The 23961-nt window shown below is 39.2% G+C and overlaps 1 protein-coding gene across 1 annotated transcript in view; it reads left to right on the forward strand.

Moving 5' to 3' along the window:
• Window positions 1–1285: 1285 nt before the first annotated feature.
• LOC137665412 (macrophage mannose receptor 1-like) overlaps window positions 1286–23961 on the forward strand; it is a 35192-nt gene continuing 12516 nt past the window's right edge. The window contains exons 1-19 of the mRNA XM_068404362.1: window positions 1286–1432; window positions 3776–4174; window positions 5017–5190; window positions 7469–7627; window positions 8440–8553; window positions 10859–11005; window positions 13372–13554; window positions 14105–14262; window positions 14659–14769; window positions 15678–15793; window positions 16227–16375; window positions 16885–17084; window positions 17396–17523; window positions 18148–18235; window positions 18826–18955; window positions 21299–21337; window positions 21441–21604; window positions 22732–22799; window positions 23225–23325. Of these exons, the coding sequence (XP_068260463.1) occupies window positions 1363–1432; window positions 3776–4174; window positions 5017–5190; window positions 7469–7627; window positions 8440–8553; window positions 10859–11005; window positions 13372–13554; window positions 14105–14262; window positions 14659–14769; window positions 15678–15793; window positions 16227–16375; window positions 16885–17084; window positions 17396–17523; window positions 18148–18235; window positions 18826–18955; window positions 21299–21337; window positions 21441–21604; window positions 22732–22799; window positions 23225–23325 (2698 nt within the window). The 5' untranslated portion in view covers window positions 1286–1362. The remainder of the gene's footprint in view (window positions 1433–3775; window positions 4175–5016; window positions 5191–7468; window positions 7628–8439; window positions 8554–10858; window positions 11006–13371; window positions 13555–14104; window positions 14263–14658; window positions 14770–15677; window positions 15794–16226; window positions 16376–16884; window positions 17085–17395; window positions 17524–18147; window positions 18236–18825; window positions 18956–21298; window positions 21338–21440; window positions 21605–22731; window positions 22800–23224; window positions 23326–23961) is intronic.

Genomic DNA, 23961 nt, shown 5'->3' on the forward strand with positions numbered 1-23961 from the left:
CTGCTGGCTCATGTTTAGCTGGCTGTCAATCAGCACCCCCAGGTCTCTTTCTGCCGGGCCGCTTTCTAACCACTCTTCCCCCAGCCTGTAGAGCTGCATGGGGTTGTTGTGGCTGAAGTGTAAGACACGGCACTTGTTCTTGTTGAACCTCATGCCGTTGGTCTTGGCCCATCTATCTAACCTGTCCAAATCCCTCTGTAGGGCCTTCCTACCCTCCAGCAGATCGACACTCCCACCCAGCTTGGTGTCATCTGCAAATTTGCTGAGGGTGCACTCAGTCCCTACGTCTAGATCATCTATAAAGATATTGAACAGCACCGGCCCCAGAACTGAGCCCTGGGGAACACTGCTAGTGACTGGCCGCCAGTTGGACTTTGCCCCATTCACCACCACTCTCTGGGCTCGGCCATCCAGCCAGTTTTTAACCCATTTAAGAGTCCACCCATCCAAGCCCCGGGCAGCTAGTTTGTCTAGGAGGATGCTGTGGGAGACAGTGTCGAATGCCTTACTGAAGTCTAGATAGACTACATCCACAGCCCTGCCCTCATCTACTAAGCCACTACTGCCACATCTACTTTGTACCACTTGGTACAAAGAAAGAATTATTAAGTATTAAAAGTCATTTGTACTTTATGAATTAAATAATTTTGAAAGGCAGTTTTGTTGTCAAAATCACTGGTTAACAGAAACATTTGTAAAGATTTAGCTAATCTGTATTCATTCTCCTGAGATAAATTCACATGAAATAACAGCACAGTAGTTTTACCAGTTAATAAATCGAAGAAGATAAAAGCCAGGTGTATACATAGTGCCCAGTTTGTCAAGTTGCCAAGAAAAATTAGATTGTCCCGTCTGGATTAATATTTCACACTGAAATAGTCGACAGTACTCAGTGCATCAAATTAAATGAAGACATCTTTTGTAGGAGTGAAGACCTATCTTGCCAAGGAATTTGCACATATATTTTTCTGTGTTTCCCAGGTATGTATGTATGAGATTTAAAGCACATCCACTTAAAGTGCACTCCCTGCTGCTTTGTCGTTGAGGGTCAGGACTTCACAATCCCAGAACAGAACAAAGGAAGTTAAACATAATTCAGTGGAATGATGTTGAACTGTTCAAACTTTGCCACTACATTTGAATGGAAGGAAACTTCACTTTCAGATGCAAAGTCTGAATTTTGTAATTATTTACAGATTTCAAAATACCACGTGACAGGATATTTCCTTATTTAGAGCCCAGAGTTTCTCTTTCAACTAAAACTCTCCAAAACTGAGAATGAGCCAGCACCAACTGGTTCCTTAAGGACTTCTACTGCAGCAATTAATTTCAGCTCATCTCTTTGTGAATAAGAAGAAAGAAATGAAACACTTGATTTTTTCTACAGTCTTAGTTTTCCTCTCTTTCGTTCACACCGCTTTTCAGACACTCGGTGAGTCTTTGTGTTTTATCCCCTGCAAAAATGGATGTGAAAGTGGGTGTTTTTGTTGTCTTGCTTGTTTCTCGGGCTCTTTAACTTGACTGCCCTACATTTCATATTCATCTTAACTGGAGGGGTCCATAGAAGTTTAGAAAAGATGCAGATACAGAGATGTTGGTCCACTTCTAAAGAGAGGGGACAAGTCAAGATGGGGTAAAGCTAGGAATCAGAAGTCAAGACAGAGTCATGTATGCAGATAAAGATTTCCTTTTGGATACAGCTTAATTATTGGTTATGTCATGTCTGCTCTGTGAAGTAGATGGACTTCACACTGTGCTCCATAGTCCTTGTCTGTATATGTGACTGAATTCTGAAAAAATAAAAAAGAGAAAGGAATTAAATAGGGTGCTGTATGCATATCTCCTAGCCTTAGGATGAGGTTGTGTGGGATAAGATGTAGCTTGTGGATTGATGTGAGATGTAATACTGTGGCTGAGCAGATGCCAGTGAAAAAATATTTAAAAGATCAGAGTCAAGAACAGCCCTGGAATAACCTTTATGCCTTTCAGAGTAAGGATGAGAGGTGTAGTTAAGGCTCTGAAGTTGACCGAGGACAGATCACAGCTCCCTTTTGATGAAAGGATGGTGATAAGGTTCAAGGACATTTTTCCTTTGTCCTTCAATTAATCAGATTTGTGGAAGAGTGGGGTACAAATCACAGCTTCTGAAAGCAGACACTGTGCCCCGTGAGCTGTGCCAGCACTAGCCTGTGCAAAAAGAGCGTCTCCCCTTCTGCTCTGCGAGCTGGGACACAAACCGACATGATATCCCAAGCATGAACATCACAGTTTTCAGCAAGAACTCCTATTATTAGACCCAAAAATACTATGAAGGGCAATAGCTGAAACTTAGGGCACTACATGAAGCACTTACTCAGCAGTAAGAAACAGAAGATTTAATAAGACTTAAAACTTTCTGTCTAAATGGACAAGGAAAGAAGAAACTAGGTCTTAGCTCCAAATTTAGATCTGAAGAAGTGAAACTTCCATAGATTAATAAGCTGGTCAAAGTAATACAGGGCCTTCTTGGGAGAGCTCAAGCATTAAATACAGATATCCTAACAAGAACTATTCTTCCTGTCATAGCTCCGCAGAATTTCCCAGACACTTCCTGCTCTGTTCACTACTCAACATTGGCTGCGCTCTAACATCCTACTCTTGTCCTACAAAGTTACTTTTGTGTTTGGAAGAGTATCTCATGGTCTGTTATGTGGTTATTCTCTCGGATGGATACTGGGGTGATACTACATCTCTGTTTCCAGGTGGGAATTTGAGGCACAGAGACCTGAAGGGCAAAGCCTTGCCCTCCTGTCCCATAGGTCCTAGAATATTCCCTGTAGTCCAAATTTCACTCCCTCATGACCCAAAGCCAGCAGGAGCTGTATGCTACTTGACGTTTTGAAAAGCAGGCAGCTGTGTTCACAGACAATGCCCAGCACTGAACAACCTGCTTTACATGTCGGCAGCACAACTGCAGTACTGGGCAGCCCTTCCCAGCAGGGCCTACTTGTCTTGATGAATTACTAAATTAGGCTGCCTACAATCCTCTGGGCATGTTAGCTAGCTTGTTTAGCATTCACATATTGTCTTTCCATAACAATGCACAGGCACACAAGCACACACCTATAGTATCTTTACCTCTATATACTGCCCAGTGTTGGTTCTTGTGAGAAAGTTCATGATTTGATTGTGAGAATTATGTTGGCTTCTTATGATAGACATACTAATGAGAGGACATTGGAACAAGGCAAGATAGTAAGTCACTGTTCCACAGTTTTTAATCCTTAAAAAAAAAAGCCCAAACCATAACAGAACATGTCAATTACAGAAGGAGCAAGAGTCACAGAAGGCTCACTCACTAACTGTGAGCCCCGTGGAGATGTATGTAACGTGAGCTAAATCTATAGTGCACGAAGTGATGGCAAACTTCTAAATTTTCACGTTTCTTTTGGAAATCTTGAAAGAAATGTGTATTTCCGGAGGGATTTAGAAAAACGAAATCCACTACACTCATGAAAATTCCATTATATGATGACATATTTGAAGTTGTCATAATGTACTTTATGCGCTCTTATTCCTCTGTATTGTATTTACATGAGCTGCACTTATTTTTCCTTCCCAGAAGGAAATAAAAGTCTTGAAAATGCTGTTTGATCTTTGCAAAAATGACTCAGATTTACAGCCTCCTGACATGAGTCAGATCAGCATAGAAACAACAGCACATCTCTTTCCTCAGAAGCTCCCCTCACCATGTGCTCACCACAAATACATTAATTCCGATTATATTGTTTTACAGACAATGAAATATTTTTAATATACAATGAGGATACTAAGCTCTGTTTAATTGCTCAGAGCTCTCCTCCAGTCACAACAGCTGCTTGCAACAGAAACACCGATTTACAAAAATTCAGGTGGGTGTCTGATCACCAGGTGATGAGCGTGGCATTTGCACAATGTTTGGGAGTGCTCTACAAGCAAAACCAGGCTAAAATTTCTTTGTACCCCTGCGATAAGAAAAGTGAATTCCAGAAATGGGAGTGCAGAAATGCAACCTTGGCAATCCAAGGGGAAGATTTATTTCTCAGTGTTGGCAAAAGAAAAGAAGACGATATCGTGCTGAACACAGAATCAGCGGCGATGAATAAATGGAAGATCTATGGAACCATGGATGATTTGTGTTCTAAAGGCCATGAAGGTAAAGTTTAAAGGTTAATCTCTATGGTGTCTTGAACCCACTTGTTTGCTTCACGGATAGGGTCTTTTGATTTCAGCTCCCCTTAGTCTAACATCAGCTGTTCCACCTCAGGCAATGTTGGGCTGGAGGATGATTCATTCACATACTCAGGTCTGCGTTCCTCCATCCTGGAGGCATACAGGTGCTTAGCGTCAGAGAGAATGTAGTATGTGCAAAATTGCCTTGCTTTTTCTTTACTTTTAAAGCAAAAGGGGGAGGTAGGCTATTTTTAATTGTTAGCTTTAATAAAAGTGCTTTATTTAACTGTATACTAGTACTAGTGAAATTGTATTAGCATTGTTGCATGAAAGGCAAAAATCTTTAAGTTTAATACTCCTATAGTAAATACAAGGATATAATTCCATGCACACTACCATTTAGTTCCTCTACAAGATTTCAGATGACAAAAAGACTCAGAACATTTAACAGTTAAATCAATGACTTATTTTTAGTGAATGATGGGAAGTTAAGCTACATGAAAAACAAAATAATGCTCTTTTTGGAAAATTATTTTTAAATATATGAGACAAAAATCATTACAGTTTTTTCATAGTTCTTGACTACAGTATGAAACTGCTCTATCTGAGCCATTACAGCTGGCAATATCATAACTTAATGGTAAATTGCAAGACCTACCCAGAACTTCCTTGGAAGACACAGCTGGTGACAGTAGGTCCCCAGTTACACTCGTGTAACACTTGTAACACTTTCTCCACATACTCTATGGAGAGTACTGATATGTAGAGAACTGGGTCCCCCAGATTCTTGTATCTATATTATCATTTCTCTTTTGCTCCCCTCAGATCTATTTACGCTGTTAGGAAATGCCAACGGAGCTTCATGTGTCTTCCCCTTCCAGCTGAGTGGGAAATGGCGCACCGGGTGCACGGCTGCCGGCAGGTCAGATGGCTTGCTTTGGTGTGCCACAACACCTGACTTCGACACGGACCATTTGTATGGGTTCTGTCCAACTGGCAGTAAGTCCCAAATGCTGACATAGATGCTATAACACAACACTCTTAGGTAAATATATCAATACTGAGATGCTGTTACTAATATGGAAGGGAAAAACCTTGTAATGACTTTATTTTACTCTAAAATGTCTCTTCCATGCCATAACATTCCTTACAGAAGAAACAAAAATGTTTCCTATGAGCCTACGGTCAGGCTGAAAGTTGTCTTGGTGTGTCCATCAGCAGCTAACACCCAGGAAAAAAACAGTATGGTTTAAATACGACTGCATTCAGCATAAAATCATTTGAAAATTGAGATGTTACTCACAGCCTAATTCTTCTTGCCTCATTGCTATTTGTGGTAACAGTAGTATAACCTTTTCTACCCGTGCAAATCCCTGTTCTGTATCACAAGATTGGTCTACAGTCCACGGGAGGATGTAGTTTCTTTTCTGAAAGACACAAAATAAGAAGATTGGCTCAAAGTTCTTGAAATAGCAGCATCGCCAACCTTTCCCTTGTAACGTTAACATTATCTGAACAGATAAATGTATGTGCATCTGAGTGCAGGATGAAGGACACCAAAATACGGTGTTAATGAAGATATTAAAAGTGCTGCCTCAGACCTAATTTTTCAGTGCTAAACCACAGACTCACTATTTGTCATTTTGATAGGTTTATTGCTCTGCGAACCAAGGTTGAACTCGTTATCAAGCACCAACTACCACCACCATTTTCACTGGTATTACTGAAAATTATTTCCTGGTGCAATATTGCATGCAGTAGCTTGAAAAATCCCAGAACATCCTCACTATATAAACTGGCAAACAGGAAGTATTTGGCATTATAACATTGTTGGGACACTAACACTAACACCTGAGTCTACAATTAAAAAATAATGTTAAAAATCTGAAGTGAATCAGTAATAAAGAAACAAAATAAAAAACAGAAAACATTTCTTCTAATGAATCATTCAAGAAATTCAGTATCTCTTCCTCAACAAAAGAGAAAATTAGGGGAAGTGGTAATCACAGCTTATTAGCACTTGCCCAGGCAACAGTTTTGCTAACAGTGAGCTCTCGGAAGACGATTTCAAAATTCCAATTACCTAAAACACATGCAGACTAGAAATAAGGAATACACTTTAAAAAATCATAGAATCATATAATCATTTATGTTGGAAAAGACCTTTAAGATCATCGAGTCCAACTGTTAACCCAATACTGCCAAGTCCACCACTAAACCATTCCCCTAAGCACCACATCTACACAGCTTTTAAATACCTCCAGAGATGGTGACTCCACCACTTCCCTGGGCAGCCTGTTCCAATGCTTGACAACCATTTCAGTGAATATTTTTTTCCTAATATCCAATCTAAACCTCCCCTTGAGGTGCAACTTGAGGCCGTTTCCTTTTGTCCTATTGCTTGTTACTTGGGAGAAGAGCCTAACACCCACCTCGCTACAACCTCCTGTCAGGTAGTTTTAGAGGGTGATAAGGTCTCCCCTCAGCCTCTTTTTCTCCAGGCTAAACAACCCCAATTCCCTCAGCTGCTCCTCACAAGACTTGTGCTCCAGACCCTTCACAAGCTTCGTTGCCCTTCTTTGGACTCTTTTCAGCACCTCAATGTCTGTCTTGTAGCAGGGGGTCTAAAACTGAACACAATATTCAAAGTGCGGCCTCACCAGTGCCGAGTACAGGGGGACAATCACTTCCCTAGTCTGCTGGCCACACTATTTCTGCTGTTGGCTTTCTTGGCCACCTGGGCACACTGCTGGCTCATATTCAGCCGGCCATCGACCAACACCCCCAGGTCCTTTTCCACCAGGCATCTTTCCAGCCACTCTTCCCCAAGCCTGTAGCATTGCAAATGTAATTAATGATGTCATAGTTAGAAAAGCAAACTTTCCATCATTGGAAATGTTTTCATTTCAGTTGTCTTTCAGCCAAGAATTAATTTGGGCATAGCCTATGAGCTGCTGAACAGGTTTTCACAGTAGATAATGACCAAGGTGCAGTTTTGCTTTATTGATCTCTTTACAGTATTTTTTTTCACCTGGAGATTATCAGATTTGATAGGGGAAACTGAAAATAAAGGATGAAAGGCCCATCTCTGTTAATGTCAATGGCAAACCCTTTTTTACTTAACAAGGAGCAAGCTAAAGGAAGAGTATGGGTTTTGGGGGTCTGAGCCTTATTTGCTCCAGAATCCAAGTAAGCTTGCAGTTAAATTTTCTCATAACATGTTTGTGTAAGGTGTTTATAAGAAACTGCAATACTAAATCTCCTTTCTCTCACACAGACAATGGCAGGTTTTGGAGTACAGATCCTTTGACAGGAACCTACTACCAGATAAACTACCAGTCAGCTCTCACGTGGCACCAAGCGAGGAAAAGCTGCCAGCAACAGAATGCAGAATTATTAAGTGTCACAGAGATACATGAACAAATGTATCTAAGAGGTGAACTAATAAGCAAGATTCTGTAAAAACAGTGTCTAATATTTTTTTTGACTCATTACAAATGTTTCAGTGCTTTAATCACATTACAATGAATAGCTGATGTAATATTAGCATATTTACTGTTATGGAAATAGCATAATTACTGTAAATTAAGCTTTTTATAGGTGGAGCTTGTGTAAGTTGTAGAATTGCCATTTGAAATTATTTCTATTATTATTATTTTTTCAAAGAAAGTTAAGAATTTCTGGCTAATTAAGCAAAAGTTGTCTCAAGCTCAGAAAACACCAGAAAGGTCCCAGAAAGGGACCTTACAAGAAGGAAAGTTATTATAGGAGGCAGTCATTATATGACTTTTTTGTTAAGAAATCAGTATTCTTCACATATATCAAATGAAATTGATTCTTGGAAATACCATACAAATCTTGTACAAAACACTATTAAAAATCTAAAGACTTTCTGGGTTTATGCATAGACTCTGTAGAATGAAGGCCCTGTAATAATTGCATCACACTCAAGCAAACTTGTTACATAAATATTAACAATAGCAATTCAGTGTTTTAGTTTTCAAAGCTTATTGCTTACATGTACCTGTAGAATAGCATTACATTCAGATAAAATATATGCAAAATAGTCTTTTGCCTTTCTCTAGCCTTTAACTATAGAATAAACTCTGAGTTTATTACAAGTAAACATGGATTCTTGACTGAACTTAGAAATCACTAAGCAGACATTTATTATCTTCCTCCAAACTTTGAAAATGCAGAGCATTTCCTAGCAAATCTCACTAGAATTCAGCTCTTTTGGTTACCTAGATTTGATTGACAGCAAGCGATCCTCTCTCTGGATTGGGCTTAACAGCCTGAATCTCAACAGCGGCTGGCAGTGGAGCGGTGGCATTCCCTTCAGATACTTTAACTGGGCACAAGGTAGTAATTGGTTTTTTAAGTTTTTTTGAATGAATCTTTCCCACCAGAATGCTGAATGCATATTAATTACTGTCCTGTAATAATCCCCATGAACACAAGGAAATAGAGTTGAAAGGCTTATGAGACATTAAAAAAGCTGAGAATGATGCTTTTCACTGTATATATCACAAGGAGTTTCAAGCAGAAGAGTTAAATAAACTCATCTCCTACCAGAAGTAGATAAAGTGAAAAGCACTAGTTGAGCTGTAGTGTGCTAGGAATGCCTTCAAGTCAGTCAAAACCTCTGCGTTTCTTCAACTCTCACAAGGGCTATCAGACCCCACATCCTCCATGGACTCAGCTGTCAGTGAGCATCAGTCTTTCAAAGCCTTCCTCTTCACTTTTTATGCTTTTCCTGTTTTCTTCTCTCCTCTTTAACGTTCAAGAGAGACTGTAAATAGAGTTCACAGCACTGGCAGTTTATCTTTGAAAGTCGCTTAATGACTGCCATGACAACAGTGGGTTGCAGCAAATGCTGACTGTTTGCTTGCTGAATCAATGCACACATATTCCATCTTTTGGCCTTCCCCAAGTCTCAAAGGTGACACCTGTTTTTATCTGGCACAGAAGATGAAGGGAAAGCCCAGAGCTGCTGAGTCTGGTAGAGGGTTTTCTACCTTCTGCTGAGCTGGTCAAATTCCTTAAGCCTTGCAGAGAAGAAGAGCAGTTGGCTCTCAGGTCAAGCAGCCCACAGCCTTGGAGTTCCTGTGTCCCTGCATGATGGCTATTATGATGAGTTAATCTACACATTTCCAGTTTACTGCAAAATTATCATAAGTTGTACCTTTTGGAGGGAGGGAAAAAAAAAAAGTCATCGCACTGTGGACCTCTCTGAGAAGAGGAAAACACTGCCCATTCCCCAAGGACAATGGTCCTGAAGAACCTCCTGGTGGGCTGGTTGCAGAGGCAGGCAGGGGAGAGACACACAGCAAGTGTGAGGGTACGTGAGGAGGCTGAGGCTCAGCTTGCAGCAAGGAGCAAATCCGCAGCCAAGTTGCCAAAGGGACAAACAGAAAGGCGTGTAACTTTTTTTGTTCCAGCACACCACTGAAAGCTTCCGGACCAGAACCTGACATAAAAAGGAAATGCTCCCCTGCAAGGGCATTGTGGAAATGAGATTTGTTTTTACACGTGATTTGGTATGCCTCATCCAACAGATAGGTCTTATATTTTATTTTAGGAATTCCATATTATTATTTTTTGTGCTCTGCTAAACACAGCTCTAGAAAGTAGAAGACATTTAACATGCTCCCATAAAGAGGAACCCTACCCTGTCAGGCTTTGACCAATCTAGGTTCCCACCACTTCCTACTCAACTGCCAGAAAACATATCCCACAGATCGGTGGCATTTTGCTTTTTTCTCATATTTTTAACAAATAATATTAATTCACTGACCTTCATTTAGCTCTACAATGCAGAGCTAGAACTCCAACTTTCAGGATTTGAAATTTCTTTTTATTGTTATCAGCTGGTGGCTCTTTACTCTGAAGAACGCTCTTCTCTCTTCACATCTGTAAAATTCCTTGTCTGAATATGGACTATGTTAAGTTGCTGCCTTACTGTGTTCCTGCCCAAAGATATTAGCTCAAACTGTGTCTTCTGATTTCATGAATGTAACTGAGTGTTTCAAGCTCATTACTTAGTCCTATTAGCATAACTGGGTTCTGACCACAAATTTTGTATAAAAATAGATATTTCATGAGCTGCGAAGCTATGAACTCTGATTTCCTACAGTCTGTGTATGGCATTGCAGCTGTAGCAGCACCAGGTACCCCTTCAATGTCTGGACTCTTCAGTCCAGCATCTACTGATTGGGCAACAACGTAATTTATTCTGCAACTGGTTGTGAGCTACATATTCCTCAGCAGATGTATGGCTGACCCATATGCACAGGCTGATTAAACAGGCTGGAGGGCAAGGAAAGGACTTGCTGCAGCCTTTCCATCAGTGCAGGCTCAAAGTTTAGCCTCTCTTCTCTGTGCCAGCCAACGATTTTCACAGAACTTATAGGAATGTCTTATTTTTGAGACCACTATTCTGCAATCAAATATGGCAGAAAGTGTGAATTATGCAACAAGCACCTAAAGAAATGTTTTGATGGGTACTTTTAAATTACATTTCCTTATCTCCAGTAGAAAGATAACTGTAGTAATGAAGTCATGAGTCTGTAATTGACACATGAAAAGGCTGGAAGCAAATTGATCTTTCAGCTGCTGACATAAAACCTGTGCTACATAAAAATAATTTGGTTTTCATTCTATGAAGGAAGCCCTGAGCCTGAGCCTGAGAAACTCTGTGCAGTATTAAATCCCAGAAGAGATGCTAAATGGGAAAACCAGCCATGTGAGCTGAAAGTTGGCTATATCTGTAAAAAGGAAAACTCCACACTGGATCCTTTCATTCTTCCATCAGGTATGTCAAGCAAATAAAAGCCCTTTGATAAAGACAGAATTTGGGTCACTAAAATGAAATTTCATGGCTATTTTAAATTAGAAAAAAGCATTGCCATTTGTCTTCTGCTTTGATAAGTGGCACAGAACAAAGCATACTGTTATCTCTTTAACCAAATATATTTAAATACTGGAAATGTTCCTGGAACCACAGAATCACAGAATCACAGAATCAATCAGGTTGGAAGAGACCACTGGGATCATCGAGTCCAACCGTTGCCCTGACACCACCCTGTCAATTAGACCATGGCACTAAGTGCCATGTCCAGTCTTTTCTTAAACACATCCAGACATGGTGACTCCACCACCTCCCTGGGCAGCCCATTTCAATGTCTAATAACCCTTTATGAAAAGAAATTCTTCCTAATGTCCAACCTGAACCTCCCCTGGCGAAGCTTGAGGCTATGTCCTCTTGTCCTATCGCTAGTTGCCCGGGAGAAGAGGCTGACTCCCACTTCACTACAACCTCCCTTCAGGTAGTTGTAGACTGCAATAAGGTCACCTCGGAGCCTCCTCTTCTCCAGGCTAAACAACCCCAGCTCCCTCAGCCGTTCCTCGTAGGTCAGACCCTCCAGACCCTTCACCAGCTTGGTCGCCCTCCTCTGGACTCACTCCAACACCTCAACATCTTTCTTGAAGTGCGGGGCACAGAACTGGACACAGTACTCAGGGTGCGGCCTCACCAGTGCCGAGTACAGAGGGACGATCACTTCCCTAGACCGGCTGGCTACGCTATTCCTAATAGAGGCCAGGATGCCATTGGCCTTCTTGGCCACCTGGGCACACTGCTGGCTCATGTTTAGCCGGCTGTCCATCAGCACCCCCAGGTCTCTTTCCACCGGGCCACTTTCTAACCACTCTTCCCACAGCCTGTAGCGCTGCATGGGGTTGTTCTTGTTGAACCTCATGCCGTTGGTCTTGGCCCATCTATCTAACCTGTCCAAATCCCTCTGTAGGGCCTTCCTACCCTCCAGCAGATCAACACTCCCACCCAGCTTGGTGTCATCTGCAAATTTGCTGAGGGTGCACTCAATCCCTACGTCTAGATCATCTATAAAGATATTGAACAGCACCGGCCCCAGAACTGAGCCCTGGGGAACACCGCTAGTGACCGGCCGCCAGTTGGCCTTTGCCCCATTCACCACCACTCTCTGGGCTCGGCCATCCAGCCAGTTTTTAACCCACCGAAGAGTCCACCCATCCAAGCCCCGGGCAGCTAGTTTGTCTAGGAGGATGCTGTGGGAGACAGTGTCGAATGCCTTACTGAAGTCTAGATAGACTACATCCACAGCCCTGCCCTCATCTACTAAGTGGGTCACTTGGTCATAGAAGGAGATCAGGTTGGTCGAGCAGGACCTGCCTTTCATGAATCCATGTTGGCTGGCCCCGATGCCCTGATTGTCCTGCATGTGCCGTGTAATGGCACTCAGGATGATCTGTTCCATCACCTTGCCTGGCACCGAGGTCAGGCTGACAGGCCTATAGTTCCCTGGATCATCCTTCCGACCCTTCTTGTAGATGGGCGTTACATTTGCTAATTTCCAGTCAGCTGGAACTTCTCCAGTTAACCAGGACTGCCAGTAGATAATAGAGAGTGGTCACCCAGTAACCACTCAAGCAATTTTTATTTCCTGTTATTATTCGCGATTCCAGAGGCACTGGTCTAAGCCCTACGCTGTCACAAAAGTATCATGGACTGCATGGATGTGAAGATAGAGATGCCTCACACCCTTCCTGCAGTCCAATCTAATGAAAACACCGAGGCTTATCACTGAAATCTTGGAGAGATGGCACCAACAGGCTCAAACCACCTTATCAGTGGGATTGCCTGCAACCTAGAAAGATGGCAAAAAAGAGCAAGTTCCTTCTCACCGCTTTTTTACTACGCTTTTCTCTGATTTATTTAATGACACTTAGTACGGAAAGCCACACGTGCAGAGAATCACTTGTGCTGCAGTAATAATGCCTTTATGAAATATGAAAAACATAATTGGATGGGGTATATAGTGCAAAAAACACTATACAGGGAATTCCAAAATATTTCTCTGTCCAAAAGTGAATATTTCACACTCGTGAAGCTCAGTTACCACTGGTTCCATTATTTTCCTCTTTTGTTTAAAGGCGGTATGTTTTCTGTAACAATACAGTGTGCAACAGCAAACAGACTAAAATGTTTTATATGTATGCAGAATGAATAGAAGTACTGCTTATTTTTAATCACTCCATTTTCATTCTAATTAGTTAATTAAGTGATATAAAATGTAATTGCAATTACTCTAGATTTCAGTTCACACTGTTTAAAAACTTGAATTATCTATCGATTTTCAGGGAACGCAGAGCCTGTTAAATGCCCAGAAGGATGGCTGCCCTATGGAGATCACTGCTTCATGGTTCATAGAGACCCCAGAGTATGGAGAGAAGCCCTAATTTCCTGTAATAAGAGCAATGGCAATCTGGCCAGTATCCACAACCCTGAGGAGCATGGCTTCATACTGTCTCAGCTTGGCTACAGTGAGTATTTCTATGGGGCAGTTTTTGGTACAAATGAAGAATTATATTATTAGAAATCTTACAGGATTTAAAAAAAAAAAATTCTTATTTGTTTGACATGAATATTTATAGGGAAGCCTGCAGATATATAGGTTAAAAGAAAACCAAACACCAAAAAAACATAAGCAGAATCATTAGTGCTCTCTTAATTTTCTTTTTCATTCTTTTCATTTTGCTTTTTTTTTGTTTTGCACTGCATGAAATCACTTGAAGGAAATAACAGCTGTAGTTACTGCAGTATTTGGGTAGATTATCTGCCTCAAACACCTTGTAGCTATAGATACAGTAATGCACTTATTGATAAAGCTGAGGAATCTCATTTCCTGCTGGTACCTCATTTTTTAACTTCTTGAAAGAAGAATGTGCATTACATCTTAAAATACATCTCCACTGTCATTTAATCTAGATGAATTTGTATTGTGACATGACAATTTCAGCTTAGCTCCACAAAATCTTGCTCCTATGGACTGTTTCAACTCAAGTACTAACAAAGGTGAATTTCTGTGCTTAGAAGCTGTGGATGAGCTGTGGATTGGTCTGAATGACCTCAACACTCAAATGTACTTTGAGTGGAGTGATGGGACTCCTGTGACATATACCAAATGGTTGCCTGGAGAACCAACCCATGCAATCAATGGGCAAGAGGATTGTGTCATTATGGCAGGAGAGGTAAAATCATTCCACATTTATGTAGTGCTATACTATTTGACTTTTGTTTCTATTTTATGAATGCAACTTAGAAATCAATCAGGGAATGGTATCTTTATTGACTCAGAAAGATGGCTGTTCTAAATTAATTTTAAAATTACATTAGAGATAACTGGATCAATGTTCATATCTGATTGTGAATGTAAATTATATGCCAAGCAAATCTTAACAGTCTGCCTGTGACACTTAGTTAGCTTAACATAACCTCACAGTTAAGCACAAATACTTGGAATTCATTAAAAAGTACAGATCTTTATTCTCCCATTGAAGCAATACTTAAACAAAAAAATCAATAACATTTCTAAACGAAAGAGGTTCTGCCTCATTATTTTTCACCTCTTCCCAAACTGCATCTAGGATGGATACTGGGCAGACAGTGCCTGTGACAAAAAGCTGGGTTACATCTGCAGAAGAAACCCACTACAAGGAGTTTCTGGGACAGTAAAGACTGATCCTGCCTGCCTGAAGGTAAGAAGAAAGCGTTACCAAGACTTTGCTTAGCAAAAATCCATTGTTTTCACAAGCTCCACTTGACATCAAAACTCTCTTTTTTCCCCCTAACAAGAGTGATTGTACATCAAATTTAGGGTGATAATTTTCACTACAATCCCCTACTTAAAATAAAGTTATTTTGAAATTTTTTAGTCAATATGCATCATGCCCATTATCTCCCAGAACTGTGAAAGAGGCTAAAGCCATTACTGCGGTTTTCTGCCTATTTGTTATATTCTACAACCATCTGTGGTTATCTAAGACGTAGTAGACACTCGCAACCCTTTCTGGACTGTGTGACATGATGCAAGATGATGACAAATCTCACTATTGAAGCCAAATCAAAACAATCAAGTTGCCTTTATGAGTGGTATAGAAGGGAAAGGTGACTCGGAATTCAGCTGTAATTTTTAGGATTTTGCTTTTCAATAGTTTTTATGCTACCTCTTCAGTCAGACTTTTTAGGCGAGCTGATGAGTTAAATCAATTAATTAGTCTAGTTACTGTTCTTTTAGCCTAGAAACATCAGGAAACTTGAGTCAGCATCTCACTATAACACAAACTACTCTCTTCGGTTCTGAGCAAGGAAGTATTTTACTTACCCGCTTCTGAATACACTCTCCATTCTGTGTGCCTCTGACTTTTTTATCAGTTAAAATTTATCTGTTACTAATTGTCAAAAAAGGGGGACTCATATGCATTAAATCTCTTCTTTATGGATGTTTACTGAGCTTAATTTCCATTAGTCCACTGGAATTCAAATTAATATATTACTGCATTAGGTTATATTAAAAAAAATGTTGATTTAAGAGAAGGCACTGAAATTCAAGCACTATAACATACACTCTTTTTACTGCAAATATATTTCCACATGTTCTTGATAGGGCTGGGAAAGACATGGTTTTTACTGCTACCTGGTTGGACATACCTCTGTAACGTTTTCAGAAGCAAAGAAAACTTGTGAAAGGAGCAGTGGTTATTTAGCAAGTATCGGAGACAGGTATGAAGAGAGTTTAAAACCTTTACATCTGATGGAATAATCTTGTAATTTTATGAAATAGTTGTGAACATTTTGGGAAAAAAGTGTGAAACCAGAAAACCAGAATATCCTTTTCTGAAAAAAAAAAAATCAGTAAATACAGTAGGTCTTTTCTAACTAAATATATTTTACACATTCATGTTTTCCAGTACTTTACTCTGAAAAAACAGACCACAGCTGCTTCTCTTCTGTAAGGAGCAGTTTCTCAATACAGCATGGCTTCACCTGCTATTGAGGCTACTCCATCTGCTATCCGGTTAAGCAACATATTTCCACTTAAAAGGAAACCTAATGGAGACTCCATTCATTCTAGTCCCATGTAGTTTAGGGTGCTAAGAAATGGCAGACTAAAGGTAAACTAAGCCTAATCCCCATCTGACTCCTGTCATTTCAGATATGAGCAAGCCTACCTGACCAGCCTCGTTGGTCTGAGCTCTGAGAATTACTTTTGGATTGGTCTCTCAGACATGGAAGAGCAAGGGATGTTCAAGTGGGTGACTGGTGAAGGTGTTCTGTACACAAACTGGAATGCAGCAATGCCTGGTACTCTGTCATTGGAGTAAATTTATGCTACTAAGGAACTTCCTGTACGACTTTCTGTTGTAATTCTAAACTGTTTCCCAACTTTGCTAAAACACATCCATGATGACACATATGAACATTCTGCCTCAGAAATAGGAGTGTCTTTGATATAAACTGCCATGAAAATATTTCTTTTCTGGCTCCTCATTGCTTACAAGAGCAAAATCAAACTGAGCAGAAAGGGTGCAGCCCTTTCCAGCCTCGGTGACAGGCTGCCAAATCCTTGCAGTAAGTGGCATAAGAAAGAGGCAGGTGAGGGGTTGTTCAAGCACTTGTAAAGCTTTTCAAAGGGGAGGGAAGATGATGAAGGACTCCACTTGCTGGTTTCCTCTTTTTACAAAGCTCCACCTTTGAGCAGACACTACATTTAGTATTTCAAACAATCTTTTGTAAATGAATCACATGAGTTGTAAAAATGTCAAGGGAACCACTTTAAAACACATTTCAATTTTCTTTTATATCTCACAAAGGGAATGAAGCTGGTTGTGTTGCCCTAAGGACTGGGAATGCAGCTGGACTATGGGATGTTCAGAACTGTGAAGTAAAGGCAAAATTTCTCTGCAAAAAACTAGCTGAAAAAATTACTCTTCCTCTTGCTCCTGAAACCGTTTTTGATTCCAGGTGTCCCTTGGGTTGGGACACAAGCAATAGCACTAATTCATGCTTCAGAGTAAGTATTAATTTTTCCAATAATCTTACTCATGAGACAGAAGAGCACCAAATAGATAGGGTGTCTAAACTTCAGAGAATGGCACGTTATTGCACAAATGTAGTAAGCTTTAACACAACTATTCACGGAAATCACTGCAATTATCACTCTATCAGTGATACATAAGGTTATTCAAGTAGCATACTCCTTAATCCATATTATATATAATGGCTGCAATGAAATATTTTCCTATTTTGCTTATACAAGGCAGTCAGTAGATTTATTTTTAGCATGCTGTAAACATAGTGTTCTACCTTAAAATTTATCTATAGGTTTTTGTGAGAGGAGAAAACCAAAAGAAAACATGGTTTGAAGCCCGAGATTTCTGCAGAGAAATAGGAGGAGACCTGGCTGCCATTAGAAGTGAAGAAGAGCAAATAGTGATAGAAAACTTAACAATGTAAGCAAACAAAATATCTAATAATTGATATTTTGGTGTAACAATACTTTATGTAGGGATAAATAAAAATATTCTTGTGTTGCTCCTGAGATAATTAGTTGAAAATCTACATCTGTTTATTATCGTGGTCATAAGAAAAAGAACTGAGAAAATATTTCATATGGGTACCATTTTCAAAGACATTTTTGGAGTTCCTAAAATTTGTCATCATCCACAAATGTTTTAAATTAAAAAAAAACCCAACTCAACAACCAAATTGTTTGAGTGTTCTCCTTCAGACTCATGTCTAAATTTGTTCCCTGAACCGTTTTGAAACTAAATTGTGACTTCCAGCAAACCTGAATATTTTATTTCTCAAAGAACACTTTAATCACAACATCAACGAAGAAAAGCAATAATGTGCTGTGTTTTCAACACAACCATTTGCAAAGTAGAAAATTTTAAGGCATGAACTTCACTTACTTGCTAATGGGAACTAGCTGACCAACAGCATTTTGCTCTTTTTAAAATTTCTACTCTATGTAAAGTCTTCAATAAGTGTGAGAGTCCCACGTAACTTGCAAAATTTAACAGAGCTAACAATATACATCCTCTTCCTCTATGACACGTTTTTTCACACTCTAGAAAAAAATCCCCATCATCTCAGCCTTTCTGGATAGGTTTGCAGTGTTTGGATCCTGATGGTGGGCTGTCCTGGAGTGATGGATCCCCGGTGAGTGTTGGACCTTGCCAGTTTCCTTCTGTTCTGACTTTTTTGCTGTTGGAGCTGTTTCCATGACTGGTGTGAATGAAAGTTGTATAAGAATTCCCAAAAATATCTACCTTGCCACTGGGTAACTCTAAATCATTATTCTTCATACCAGTTTGGAAAAGAAAAAGGCCAGTAAACCCTGAAGTTATACCATCACTACAGTGGTAACATGGACGCAGCTAGTTGCAGCTAGTTGCAGCTAGTTGCAGCTATGATTATCTGAGTGGCAAATATATGAGAAAGGTCTCTCCTGATTTTTATTAGCCTCTGGTGATATATTACCATGTTCCTTTCCCCTGCTATTGATTTATAACCTCATTTGACTCAAGTTTTCATGGGAGTGCCGGAGTCTTCTAAACGCTGTGTAAACCCAGAGCCTTTCTTTTTTCTTGTGGAGACTATACTACTTTAATAGCCCACATAGGCTGCACAGCCACAGGAGGAAAGTAAGGAGTGGTTCAAAACTTCAGTGCTACTTCTCTTTCCTTCCAGAATGCAACTTTTTTCCCTGTATTATAAGAATAAAAATCAAAGTTGTGCATCCTCTGTAGGTGAATTATAAGAAAAAACATTACTTTTACAATACTGCATTTGAATATTGTGGAGCGATCAGTGAAGAGTCTTCATGGATTAATGTGCTATGTGAATACAGTCATAACTGGATTTGTGACATAAAGAAAGGTAGGTTACTTTTTACTCTAAACTCACATTAGGAAGAATTTTAGGCTGAATCTATGAAAACAGAAAGTTCTGCAAGTCATATGATTGTAGAAAATTTGGTTGATTTCACAGGAATTCTGCATAATGGAAAATAGGTCAAGACATAAATACTTTCAGAATACAATGTTTCAACTGTGAAACTTTTTTGGTTTATATAAAAAAATATATTCTATGATAAGCTTCAGTGAAAATATACTTGTTTATGTAATTATAGAATTGAAGAAAATAAGGTGAAAGCAACCTCAAGGGCTTATATGGTAAAATCCACTACTCTGCCCAAAAGCAGATTTCTGTCAAAACAGAAGCTTTGACTGACATGAAACTGTATTTTTCTTGGAACTTTTACTTGTAGGGAGTTTCCAATTTGGGGGCTAAGGTGGCAGAGAGGGAGGAAGAGAGGATTGCAATTTGCAAAAAAAAAAAAAAGATTACTTTAAATCTCTGTATCCTTTGTGAAGTGAAACTTCACTCCTCTGCTCAGGTGCAGCTTGAATTCTACACAAGCTGAATTCTACACCTACTCTAACTTAAACAAAACTACCAGCATACTAGAATCATTCTCTTTGTAAAATGCCATGTAAAGAAACTCGTGTAACAACAGGCTTGCTGTAATGAAAAAACAGTTATCCAAGCTTCAAAATGTATATACTTTAAGACAACAGGCAGGCTCATATCTTCCTCTCATACCAGCAGCAAAGTCTTCTATCTTTATACTTCTGTGGGTTTTTTTTTTCAAAATGTAACTACTGTTGAGAAAGATATCCAGCAAAATAAGAGAGGAATCAATTACAGCTGCATATTGAGTTACACATTTTACTTACAAGACTAATGGGAGTGTTGCTTTGCTGGCTCTCTAGGCTCCTTCGCACAAGAAGCAAGGGTTAATGTTTAAAGTGATACTTTTCTAAATAAGATCATTTCTGCGCTGATGAATTATTCAAAATAATCTGATTCTAACCAAGGCACATTGTCTCAGCTTCTCATGCTTAGAAAGTAATGGTCACACAGAATCACACAGAATCACAGAATGGTTGGGGTTCGAAGGGACCTCTGGAGATCATCCAGTCTAACCCCTGCCAAAGCAGGTTCCCCTAAAGCATGTTGCACAGGGTCACATCCAAGCAGGTTTTGAATACCTCTAGAGAAGGAGACTCCACAACCTCCCTGGGCAGCCTGTTCCAGTGCTCTGTCACCCTCAAAGTCAAGAAGTTTTTCCTCATATTGAGGTTTGTGCCTGTAAAGTCATAGGAATCTATCTCAAAGAGATGTGAAGATACTTTTCCTGGTAACTTCCTTTGTAATTCCTCACCTGTGTGATCACCACAACTAAAAATCATTAGCAAAAGTGTCACTAGTGGTTGTATACTGTTAATTATTATTCATGTGTAAATGGCAGAAATTATAGGCTGAAGAAATTACCATCACTAGTCAGCAGTGCATAATGTCATACTGAAAGACGCTGAAATAGTCATAATACTTTGTACTTCCAGAACAGACATATATTATTTTTTTTAAAATCTTTTAACGAACCATACAAGAGATTATTTTCAAAAGGTGACATGACTTTTTTTTTACCCAAGCATGTGTGTCACACACTTCATTTAATGTAATTACATATATAGCAACACAAACATTATGATGAATTCCTGTGGAAAAAAATTATAAAAGTGACATTTGTTTTACATTTTTATAGCTCTTGGCCTTGCATGTTTAGAGGTACATTGCTCCAATATTCCACTCCATGTGATGTGGAATTTTTTCATTTATTTCTCAAAAGCTTGTGGATTTTCAGTCAAATGTGATTCTTCACAAAGTAGTTTCACAGAAAAAAAAAAGTTCCACAAAAAAAGGCATACTAATAAAATTTAAAATATTTTGAAGCAAAAATTTGTTTAGTATTTGAATTTCTTGTTCATATACAAGACAATGTCCATAAAGAATCTCTTATTACTGTGCAAAGTATACCAACACTGAAGTGAAGTATTTTTGCTCTAGTTTTCTTTCAGAAACAAGTACTCATTCAGATGAACTTCAGTCACCTAATTTGGGGAACATTCAGAACGAACAAGATGCACCTACCAAAACTCTACCAAGACAGACATGTAGGGCTGTAATACATCTGTTATTCCCTGAACATCCACTTTTGCTGTGCACCAAAGATACTATATACATATATTTTGCATTGAATATGTGAAATACAGAAAATTGATAGACATTAAGATAATTTCCACTAATTCAACACATATACTGGCTCAACATTTGGGAAACATTCTACATCTTAATTTTTTTCCCATTTCATTACAGGGACACCCTTGAAACCAGAACCTCTGGGCCCTTCTGCTGGTAAGCTTCTGTTCATTTCTTACCTAAAGGGTGGTATCATGTAACAACGCCAGCTTTGTGTAAGGACCATGAAGAATACAGACATTCCTCTTCTGTGTTGCAGCATATGAAGTCACAGAAGATGGCTGGATTTTAAAAGGGGACAAACAATATTTTTTCAGCACAGAAAAGAGCCCCATGGAGAAAGCCAGAACATTCTGCAAAAGCAGTCATGGATATCTTGCTACTATTGGAAATAACAGTGAAAGAAAATTTTTGTGGAAATATGTAAGAGGAAATTTGACTATGTTATACCATATATGGCCTATATACCCTGCTGCGTATGCTTGTGAAGTACAGCAGAATGTGCCTGTTGCGTAACATTACTACATTTTATTCGCATTAGATTTAAATGTTTAGTGAAAAAATACTTATTCTACAGAACAGAGCTTCTCTTTAGGAAAATAAATATGAAAGAATTTACCATTAACTAGGGTAGGTATATTCTTGTATATTCTAAATGAAATAGAGCTCTGCCCATGACCAAACATGTATAAGGGGCAATGAATAGGCAGATTAGGTGTATACTGAGAAAACTGTCTTTTTGCCAGAGCAGTTACCGCTCATCTGATTATCATATGTGCACAGTGTTACGTGTAGATGTGAGGCTACTGCCAGCATAGCTCTGATGGTCACATACCACGTCATGCTTGCTGTACAAAGCAACTTTTCAAAGGAAGGTTTATCCTGGTCCAGGTCAGGGACTGACAAACTAGGGTGTTCATTAATTAATTTTCCTGCAACATGTATCAAAACTGTTGATGTATTTCAAGGGCAGTGCCTACACGTTGCCTGAGACGATTCTGATAGGCACATGCCAAAGCCATGGCAGAGGCATGCTAACTATTTAATGGCATGATGTTGCCTCAAACCTCTGCCATAATCCTGTTTGGTTTACTAACACCAAAGTAGCCAGACAAGCTCCTTTCTGTTTCAGACTATTAGATACTTGCTTTTATTCTATGGGAAAGGATATGAAAGGAGGAGAGGACAGACAGCTTGAGACACAGGAATTACATGGCTGCTTAAGAACAGGAAAATACCAAAAAATTTTATACTGAATTTTTTCTCGTCTTTCTTTTTTCTTTTTAAATTGAGAACACAATTTTGAAAGCTTTGATCGTACCAGTAATGCAGCCAAAACTGAGAAAGCAGAAAAAAAGATAATAAAGCAAAAGTACATGTTGTGTGGTATTTACTTCAACAGGGGTCCTCTCTGGTGACTACACACAATCATTTATACAATGTGCGTTCATCTATTTATTTGCTTCCATAGAGCAAAAACTACACTTTTTTATATGAGATAACTACTAAATATTCAAAAGCATTAACTAAAAGTACATTTTTGTGTTTAGATCTTAAAAAATGGCAAATTGGAGTCATATCTCATAGGATTAATTCGGAATGCTGATCGACAGTTTAGGTAGGTAAACAAACTACATCAAGATTCATAAAAAGAGGTTGTAGAAGTTTTGTACTGCCAGAGTTCCTTCTGCAGGGACCACTGCAAGGGAGTCAGTTAAATGCAGGTTCAGAGAGTTATATTGCATGTTGAAATATGTGCTCTCCCTTGGTTTAACTACATTGTAAGACCACTGTTTTAAATTGCATTTTTATAGGGAATATACATGCTATGAATACATAGATAATGTCTGTTAAAAATGTAAGTATTTTTGTTCTTTGACTTGACATGCAGGGTTTTCATTATCTAAGGTCTTTTAATCCTAGTGGAAACTCAATTTACAGACAGACTCCATTGTAATTTTTTAAAAAAGACTTCTAGCATGTTAAGGTAGATTTTTCTGAACTGTTCTGAGCAACCGCTACTGTTCTGTTGTTGTTTTTCAGTTGGATGGATGGAAGCCAGGTGCACTATGCAGCTTGGGCACAGGGTGAGCCCAGCTTCACAGATACTCAAGAAAATTGTGTGGTCTTAAATAAAGAGGATGGTGAGTTACACAACTTTTTTAAAAAAGTATTTTTATGGGTACTGCTCTTTCCCTGTTTGTTAAAAATATCTTGCCAACTTTAATCCATTCTTTCCCAGCAATTTGGGAAAATGTGCATAATAAAGTATAGTCACTATATATGAGGTTTCTTCAGGGACAATATTAGCCATAAAAGTGGAATATAAGAAATTGATTTTAATGGAACACGAGGAAAATTTGATCACTGATTTTTCAGCTGCACAAAAAATATGTTCTATTCAAATCAACAGTAAACTTATCTTTCAAAAAAATAATTAGAGAATAGTTAGCAAAGGAATAGAACATATATGATGTTTCACATTTTATAGTGTTTTCACTGATAAAGTATTACTTTACACTTGCATGTTTCAGTGCAATAAAGCTGTTCGGGTGGGTTCTACTCAGACGTCACGGAGTTGCCATATCTGCCATCTCGCATGGCCACTACTCCCACAGTCACAGTAGGATCAAAGTCCTCCTGTAAGCAGTGATGATGGGAGGTAGAGTTGAGCTGAAGCATGTTATCTCACATTCCCAGGCAGATTACTTTCAAACCTACAAGCACAGAAGCCAGTTCACTTTCCCACAGATTTCAATCTTATTCAGCGTCTTATTGTC

Source organism: Nyctibius grandis, chromosome 7 (genome assembly GCF_013368605.1).
Source record: "Nyctibius grandis isolate bNycGra1 chromosome 7, bNycGra1.pri, whole genome shotgun sequence".
NCBI classification, from domain to species: domain Eukaryota; kingdom Metazoa; phylum Chordata; class Aves; order Nyctibiiformes; family Nyctibiidae; genus Nyctibius; species Nyctibius grandis.